The 9,528-nt window shown below is 34.4% G+C and overlaps 1 protein-coding gene across 1 annotated transcript; it reads right to left on the bottom strand.

The window, feature by feature from the left end:
• Positions 1 to 428: 428 nt before the first annotated feature.
• LOC105118818 (probable pectate lyase 4) lies at positions 429 to 4,647 on the bottom strand. Its single transcript, XM_011016860.1, has 5 exons — positions 4,195 to 4,647; positions 2,584 to 2,935; positions 2,291 to 2,501; positions 2,129 to 2,197; positions 429 to 818 (listed from the first exon to the last, which is right to left on the bottom strand). The coding sequence occupies exons 1-5, from the start codon at positions 4,481 to 4,483 to the stop codon at positions 579 to 581; spliced, it is 1,161 nt and encodes a 386-aa protein (XP_011015162.1). The 5' UTR covers positions 4,484 to 4,647; the 3' UTR covers positions 429 to 578.
• Between the last annotated feature and the right edge of the window lie 4,881 nt (positions 4,648 to 9,528).

Here is a 9,528-nt window from a genome sequence, read left to right on the forward strand (position 1 = left end):
CCAGTTCACACTTCACAAGAGTCACTGAATGATCCCCGCACCAAGTTTTTAACAAAATCAAGTGCTCCTGCACCAAGTTTCAGCAAAATCAAGTGCTAAATTGGACCAAGAGATGGCTTTAAGTTTGAAATATTAATGCACAATTCAATCCCAGGAACCAAGAGATGGAGTATGGTCCTATATTGAAATAAATGAACGGTTCATTCACGCTCAATAGTACTTACTATTCCCCTCGTGTTGCAGAGACCGATAAATCCTCACCAGTTGATAGCTGACTTACCAAACAAAACATCTGGAAATCTAATCTAGATGACAACCATGACAGCCAAAAGGTGACAAGCAAGAAGCATAAGAACCCTAACAAGTTCAAAACGGGAGAGAAACATTGGCTAAAATGACATGATAAATAATAGCAACACATTATTATATGTTCCATTCTTCTTATTATCGCTCAGAAACAAATTGATTGAAATTTGCACATTTACCATATAGCAACACAAGCAAAAGGTATTGAAGCAGAAAATAAATTAAGTCACTAACATAGTAGTTTAGTGTATTATATATTCTCCACCCCGATATCACTGTGCAGCTAGTGGCTGATCAGCTGGCCGTGGAACACACTGCCATCCAGTACAATGCTGGAGAACCTGTTTAAGGCTATCTGTAGGAGGTTCTACTGTCCATGTGGGGTAATATTCACTGGGATGAAACATACAGCATTCACCATCCTCAGTCATTAACCCTGCTTGAGTCCCAGTAACAAATAAGTCTCCTTCAGACCTGATGCTGCCACTCCTTGCTTTCTCCTTGTCAGCTGCCTAAACATCATCACAATAGCCAATGATTTAAACTCAGAATCAAAATGATAATTATGGTCATTTAAACAACACGCTCATCACAGGAAATTCATCCATAATCTACATCCAAGAGCACAAAATTCAAGGTAACACTAAATCTCTCATAACAAATGTAGGCCATAAAAAGCGCATATATTTCTCACTAATTGAAAATCAAACTCAAAGTTGTTAAGTTGCAACGAGTTTACATGCTTTGAGTATTAAAAGTTAACCAGAGGAGCTTCACTGGTGTATGAAAAACGGCTTCTGAAAAAATCATAATGGCATTCTCGAATCGTAGAATAATTTACAACCATAAGCATTTTTTCTCTCTCATCCAAATCATTGATAAATTAGTTCTGTTAGTTATTCCAATAATAATTCTGTTCTTTCTTTCCACTGAGGTCGCCTTCTGTAGGGTTTCAGCTCTCTATCTGTCTCTCTCAATTTTTATCACTGTTTATTTGTATAAAAGTTTTTTACAGCCACAAAGGAAGTTCACCATTTGGGTCCACTTCCTGGGTTAAGGGTTAGGGATATTGCTTGATTTTAGCACCTAGAATGACTAATAGAGAAAAGACGAATGCATAAAATTTTGAGTGATAGTAGATGCCTTACTCTACAACATCAAAACAAAGCGGACAACCAAGCTCTTGTTTGACGATGAAGGAAGAATGGGAATTTATATGCCTCAATAGATATAAGATTACAAAGCATAAAAACTACAAACTAACCACTATGAAAACATGGTCACCTAACATGTCTACCTTCCAACTAGCAAAGCGTTTGATTGCTAAAATCAAGAGCCAAAAGCATATTTCAGTGTAAGGGAGGCAAATTTGAAGTTTGAATTTCATCACTGCAAAATTCAATATACTATACATTTTAAGTTACTGGATCTGCTCAGCATACGGATATTGCTTTAATAAAGTGTAGTTTACCAGCACGACAAACTGCCATTTGAGAGTGAAATGTTAGCCAAACAAATTCAAACACAAGTGTGAATTATTTGTTAGCAAGTCAAGGTGGATTTAGTGGAAAAGCCAGGTGAAAACAGAGGCAGGGTGGTCAGCAGTCTGAATAGAAAAAATTATGAATAAAATGAGCTGGAGTACAAAATTCAATTGCAAATATGAACCAGGTTCAATCATATTGAAAGCAGGATCATCCAACCCAGCCCTTCAAGCCCATAGGAAAAACCATTATACAATAAAATATTAAGGTGCAAGTCTGAGGAAAGCACAAGAAAGAAGGAAATGAATGTTGCAACAAGAAATACAATATGTACTCACCTTCTCAGAAAGATATTTAAATGCAATCTTCTTCTGCCCTGCTTCATATATGTTGCTTTGGGAGTAGATCTGACATCAAAAGATAAGAAGCAATATATATAAGCAAATAAAACCAGAATATGGTTACACACAAAGAATAGCAAATAGTAGTGGTGGTATCACCTGTGACTCTACACTGGCACAAACAGCATAAATGCCCCAGTTTCTGGTATAGTTATTGTACAAATGTACTTTTCCAAATCTAACACGAGGATGGCGCTGTCTTGTTCCATCAAAAAAGCAATGATGGATGGTTACTCGAATACATCTGTCACCAACATGAGTAGGATCTGCTCCAATTAGCATTGTTTTGTCATGTTGCGCAAAGTAACACCTGTAGGTAATAGTTAAACCCATCAAATAAAACAGTGCACAAAAACAAATAGTGCTTCCCACATGCCAGGGATTCATCTCACCTAGAAATAGTAATATCTGTGCTTTCTCGAGTGATATCTATCAACCCATCATCATAATCACGAAGGCTGCAACGATCTATCCATATGTGCTTTGACTTGGGCTTTATCTGAATCCCATCAACATCAGGTCCTCTACCACCTTCAAACTCTAGATTGCATATAATAACATGTTCACATTCCTTCAGCCTCAAACCCTTGCCTGTAAGTTTTATTCTTTGGCCCCGGCCATCAATGGTTTTATAAGACGAAACATTCAGGTAAGATCTAAGTTGAATAGTGCCTGATACTTCAAAGACAATCCAAAGTGGCTCCTTTTTACGACATCCATCCCTAAGTGATCCAGGCCCATCATCTGCAATAAATAATGAGCTTAAGATGTGCACCAAAAATAGTCTCGAAGGGCAGTTCTACCATCAACGCCAAAGAAAATGATCAGAAGAAGGCCATTGATTTGCAACAAAATGCAATGTATTAGTTTTAGAAATTGAAGGTGCGGCATGCCAATAAAATTATAGAACCAGTGTCAGGCTGTCAGCAACCCAACGAACAGCAGCTCACAACCATAATCACAGTTTCACGCCCAAATCATGATGCCTCCTTATCAAAATTCAATCAATAACACTAGGTTTTTCTAAAAACTCGAAATTGAAAAAGTAAAAATCAAAATAAAAAATTTTAAATTCTAACCATCCATTCCAAACTTTTCCCATTAAAGGAGAACCAACAAATCTCTAAATTACCAGTAACAAAACACTGCACAATCTAGTAAATTATGTTTTATAACACAACTACTGGATTGTTTTAGTAACACAACCTAATGCAACAATTTTATCCTCTGTATCTTCAATCATCCACTCAAAGTAATCAGAAACAGCATTTCTACAGAAAACCTTAAAACAATTCACATCACATGGTGCGCAATGTTGGAGAAAGTAATCCTTTTTTTTCCAAAATGCATTCCAAAGTGACTCAGCCCATTATCTACAATTAAATGAACAACAACAATAAACTTATGGCGAGTATCAATTATTGTCAAAATGCTGTTGTACCATCCACAAAATGAATAAAAAAGGCCATTGATTAGCTACAAATTATAACCATTGTTTTTTGGAAATTGATGGCAAGGCATGCCAACAAAATCACTGAAGCGGTATCGGCAACCAGAAAACAGCAGGAAAAGAAAATGGATACAAAACGTTTCAAAAAGCTTTGTTTTTTCCCGATTTCACGACCACAACCACGGTTGACACCAAAACCTTAGGTGTCCAATGTCAAAACTCAAAATTTAGCCAATAAGACACGGTTTCGCTAGATACTAAAAGATGTCCAAAATATTGTCCTCAGAAATCATAATCCGGCGAAACTCCAATAATTGCTGCAAAGCAAATAAATAACGCTTCAAAAGTCCCGCGAAGTAAAGCGGCTATCCTACATATATATTAAACCACCTGCTCTAACTAACCATGGAAACATTTCCCCATTCAAAACTATTCACATTGTTTAACGCATGCTTTCACACAGAAACCCGTAATTCAAACCCATTGCCACAAGAAAAGAAAATCAAGCAAAAATCCCAACTAAAAAAAATTATGAAAGCACAAATCAATTTACCTGCTAAGGTAGTGACGTAATAAATGGGGCCATGGAGGCCACCAGTGGCAGAGCGACCGAAGCCCTCGGCTTGGGCAGCAAGAGCACGTAAGGAAGAGTCGACATGAGGGTAAGGCAAAGCGGTAGCCATCTTAGGTGTGCGGGTTGATGAGGTGGGAATCTGGGGCTGATAAATAAAGGGTGGGACAGGCTGTGATGCCGAAGGAGCTGCAGCAGTTTTATCGGGGAAAGGGACGTTTCCGTTGTCACGGAACTTGCGGCGATGCCCATGATCATGGGAGTTTCCCATTTGTTTGTTTTAAATGATAGATAGGCAGGCAGCTAATTACTGTTACTCTGGCTTCGGATTGTTTGATCCATTAATCCTTGCAGCTGAAGCAAACCGACAGAGAGATGGAGAGACATAGTTATTCTTAGTGCTGTTGTTTATCAATGCCAGACAAAAATCTTACGAGTCGAAGTGGAACGTTTTGATGTCGGTAGGCCAGGAGTACAGGGAGAGGCCCTTTCAAGCATATTAATATAACTCGATCCGAAACATGGCCCATATCATGTTTTAACTTGATCCAAGTTTGACATTTACCTGGTTCGGAGTAACTCAGTAAAATTCAGGAAAAAATAAGAATTAAAGGCATGTTATTTTTAAACAAAAATAATATACTTGAGTGAACTCGGTAACTCATGAATTCCCCTGATAATTTAATAAATATTTTTTTTTCGAAGTCAAATGTCAAATCAAATCAGAAAACTATGTTTTCAACTATTGCTATAAAATAAATCAAGGTGGCCACTTGAGCTCCCAATAATTAACAATCCATAGCTTTAATAAATAAATAAATAAATTAGTGGACATGCTCACATTGCCTTGAGATTTTTCATCTCTTCTTTTAAAAATAAAATCTTATCTTAAAAAACATCATTTTTATTTTTATTCTAATAAAAATATTTAAAAAAAAAAAAAGCAAACTAGAAAGATGAAAAACAATTTGGGTTGGTAGAACATGCAAAAAAATTATAAAAAATATGATTCAAATGAGGAGATTTTTTCTTTTACCACAGTGGAAACATATACAAACAGTAATCACCTAAAGGTGTTCTTTTTTTATATATAATTAACTATATATATTTTGCAGACATGGAAAAATTGCAAGAAACTCTAGTCACGTATATGGTGATCTGTTTATCTTGTACTCATGAATTACAAAAGTAGATTCAGACACTTGAAAGGCATGGTTTCCTTTTGAAGAATTCAGCGAACTACAAAGTACTTTGTCTTCTTTTCTTTTACACGTGAACTAACAAAAGTGAAATCTAGTGATCTTGTTATTTTAATTCAATGTTCCTGCTGTCATAAGATTCAACTTTGTATATTTCAAGATTTCTCATTGTACAGGAATTATAAGGAATAACTTGTGGTTTCAAATCATTGAAATCTATTGACATGAAAGACAAAAGTTGATATTTTCCTTTTAAATTCGTAGGTTCAGATTTTGATATTCCTAATTTAGTAATACATCACAGGAACGAAAACTAAAGCAAGTAAATGTAGTATACCTTGTATTGAAGACAAATACCTGAAAAATCCTCCAACAGTGGCACCTGCTCTGCTCAAATTGCTGGTATGCTCAAATTTAACTTGATTGAGATGAAAAACTGTTTTCTACCTTGCAAGATTATCATAGCTACTGCCTCATAATTACTAGATATATTTATGTTATCATTAAAATACATAATTCACCACCCACTATCTTCCTTTTCTTCCATTATCAAAACATCTTTGTCAAGAAAGTTGAAGCTCAGGAGCTCATAGCTATCGACAACATTTTTAGCTAGGTGATTGACAATCACATTTTCTTGTATTGTTCTTTTCATCATATAAACAACGTTATTCTTAGCTAATAACATTTGTCATTTAGTTATTCTACTTAATAGATAAGGCTTTTCAAAAATATACTTGAAAAAATCGATATTTGAGATTAATCATGTGGTGTAATACAACATATATTGTCAAAGTTTTATTACATTCCAAACTAGGCTATAACACAACTTCTCTATCATATTATTTAATATTATCAAAAGTTTCCTAACAATCTTCATCCTATATCCTAAGATTTTTTTTTTCCAGAGTTGTCGAAAGATTGGTTCACAAGTAACCATTAATTGTGAAATAAATTGAGCAATATAATAAAAACACCGGCCCCGGAAAGCTCTAGACTTTCTTTTTAGTCTTAGGGGATGACATCTCCTATGTAGCCTTCATTTTTTCAAGGTTTATTTATGTACTTTTATTTCTCACCACAAACCTAAGTAATTTCTTAGACTTCACTCTAAATGTACGCTTTGTAGGGTTTAGCTTCAACTTATATCTCTTCAACCTTTCAAATAATTTCTTCAGGGTTTGGATATGATCATCCTCTTATCTAGACTTGGCGATCATAGCATCCATATAAACCTCGATCTGTTGATGCATAATGTCATGAAAATAGTCAATATCACATGTTGGTACATTGCTCTAACATTCTTCTATCTAGATTACATAACTTTATAACAAAAAGTTCCCCACGGGATGACAAATATAGTTTTCTTCTTATCCTTTTTCGACCATTTTTACCTGATTGTACCTTGAAAAATCATTTATGATGGAGTAAGTAGAATTCTTTGCAACACTATCTACTAAAACATTTATGTGGAACATAAGGAAATCAAATTTTAGGCCTGTCTTATTTAAATCCCTAAAGTTTACATATAACCTATTCTTGTTATTTTTTTTCAAGACTACTACGATGTTAGAGACTCATTAAGGGTATTTAACCATTTCTATAAACCCAACATCCTAATACTTCCTCACCTCTTCCTTAATCTTAATCAATATATCGGGCATTATCTTTTTTAGTTTTTGTTGGACCAGTTTACAATCTTTTCTCAAAAACAACCGTTGTACTATAATCTTGGTATCTAGATCAGGCATGTCAGTATGTGAATAGGCAAGCACATAAAAAAAACTCTTGTAATAGTACAACCAAACCATTTTGTTTCATCATTTGTGATTAACAACCTAATTCTCAATTCTTTTTTTATCTTGCTTAGTGCCAATATTTACCAATTCAAGACATTCTATTGCGGGCTTTTAGGAGTGCTTAGGCTATTCAACTAGCATCAACAACTCTTCCACATCTTCTTTCCCACTTTCTCTCACTCGTTGTAATTATATACTTATCAAGTTTTAGACTATTATTCTTAGTGTAATTTATTTATGTATTTATTGAATATCCACTTTCAGATTTCATGAAAGCGAAAAGTATTTAGATGTGAATGGATAACAAGCAAAAGAAAGGCATACTGAAGGAAATAAGCATGATCTTATTAAAATTTTAAAATAAATAAGCTTAATAACAATAAAACCCTTATGCTATATCTTGAGCCATGATTATCAGTAAGATAAAAATAAAGCATTTAAACTTAATAAAATATGTAAATGGCACATTATTATTTTTGAAAATAATGGAGACTTCTTGAATCTTCTAATTGTTTAACTTTTCCTCTTCAACTAGCTTTAACAAAAATTGTACTTGAACATCTTTTAAAGGTGTTGATGGTCAATTGGGGTAACATTTTATGAGTGTCTTTTCCTAATCTTAAAGTCTCCATCACAATCTTTCTATTTATTTTTCTCTAGATATTAGATAGCAGCATCATTGAGTTTCTTCCTCAGACTTTCTAACTCATCTTTAGGCCTTATCATATGAGAGGTTGTCGTACTCGACATCGTATCAATCTTAAAAAATTCAATGAAAAGAACAGATTTATGGCTTGTTCTTAGATGAGAAAAGGTCTTGTTTAAGGAGCGCCACCTAGTATTATGGTCACTAGAAACCTTAACTGGTCAATAAAGATTCTATGATACGAGACTGGTTACATGAAAGGAAAGATATGATCACATCTTAAATGTTCTATCTATGGTAGATTGTATTGCTAACTTTATCTTACATCGCTAAAAGTTTGTTGGTTTATGGTATGATAGTTTACTTGTAATATTTTTGACTCTAGCATCAATGAATAATCAACTACTGATATTTCCAACTCAGTGTTGGTAAATATTACATAGCCGCAAAATAAAATGTATGATATTTCTGACTCTAACATCAGTGAATAAAATAAATTTAAATCAATACATGCATATTTTTTTTTAAAAAAGAAAAAAAAATCATGTACTAGATTTGCATTTCACAGTAAAAATTCACAGATTAATTATACAGTGAAATACCTAAAAAAATATAAGAAACCTACAAATAAATTCAAAAGGACCCACGAATATTTTTAAAATTTTCTAGTATCACAAAGGGGCTCATTTGGCTAGATATTGAGATAAAAGAGGTGAAAATAAAGGTGTAAAGCATAAGAGTGTGTTTTGCCAAACATACATTTGACCTAAACACAGATTGGGCTAGGCTATTTTCTTTTTTTCTCTATTTTAGGTTAGGTCTGACCGAGTCAATACAGGCTGGGGTAAACCCAACTGACCCAGTCACAAGCCCAATCTAGTGATCCAGTTGGGCAAACTAAGGTCATGCGTGAACTAACTTCACACGTACATGAATAGTGTGAAGGTAATTAAAATTAGCTTCGCATAATTTTCAAACAATGTTTGCAAATAAATGTAGACTGAAAGGAAAATGGGCGTACCTAGTTCTGGAAAAGTTAAAGAAGTGGCAACGATGGTTCTGGTCTCAATGATTTTCATCTCCTTATGTTCTTTCCTTCAACTTGTCTTTGTCTTTCTTCTATGCTTATTGTTTTCTCTGGTTCTCTCCTTCCCATTTTGCGTTCGTTCTATACTCTTATGTTGTTTTGTGTTTTTCTTTCATTCTCTTTGTAAGATTTTTTATACTTTTTTCATCTATCCTTGTGTTTCTTTTTTGGTTTTTTCTGCCTTTTGGTTTTCTCCCTGTATATTCTTTCCTTTTAGTCGCCCTATGGTTCGTGGCCTTATATAGCTTTTATAAAGCTAGAGATTGGCCTCTATTTATGCGTTCATGCCTCAAAATAATGGGGCATGTTCGCTCCTGTCTTTGAGAAGAGTCAGGACTGTTGGCCACGATATCGTGACCTCTTAAGAGGGCGTCATGAAGGATAATGGGCAACTGTACATTCCCTGCAAAACCGGTCCCTAGGATGAGGTCAAAGGTGATAAACAATTTTATAACACAACATCGTTTTCTACTCTATAGTGGCTATTTAAGATTTGGTCACTAAAGTTCTAAAATTTTGTAATTGCTAGCTTGTGTAAATTGTAATTGAAACTCTACATTTTAACATCATTTACAAAATAATCAT

The sequence above is a fragment of the Populus euphratica genome, unplaced genomic scaffold (assembly GCF_000495115.2).
Source record: "Populus euphratica unplaced genomic scaffold, PopEup_1.0 scaffold2249.1, whole genome shotgun sequence".
Classification (NCBI taxonomy): domain Eukaryota; kingdom Viridiplantae; phylum Streptophyta; class Magnoliopsida; order Malpighiales; family Salicaceae; genus Populus; species Populus euphratica.

What these genes read in the sequence shown, in the direction of transcription:
- LOC105118818 (XM_011016860.1), bottom strand. Translation starts at nt 4,483, where the DNA reads ATGGGAAACTCCCATGATCATGGGCATCGCCGCAAGTTCCGTGACAAC. An exon ending in ACAGATATTACTATTTCTAG is followed by an intron (nt 2,502 to 2,583) that starts GTGAGATGAATC and finishes TATTACCTACAG; the next exon opens with GTGTTACTTTGCGCAACATG. An exon ending in TTAAATATCTTTCTGAGAAG is followed by an intron (nt 819 to 2,128) that starts GTGAGTACATAT and finishes GATGATGTTTAG; the next exon opens with GCAGCTGACAAGGAGAAAGC.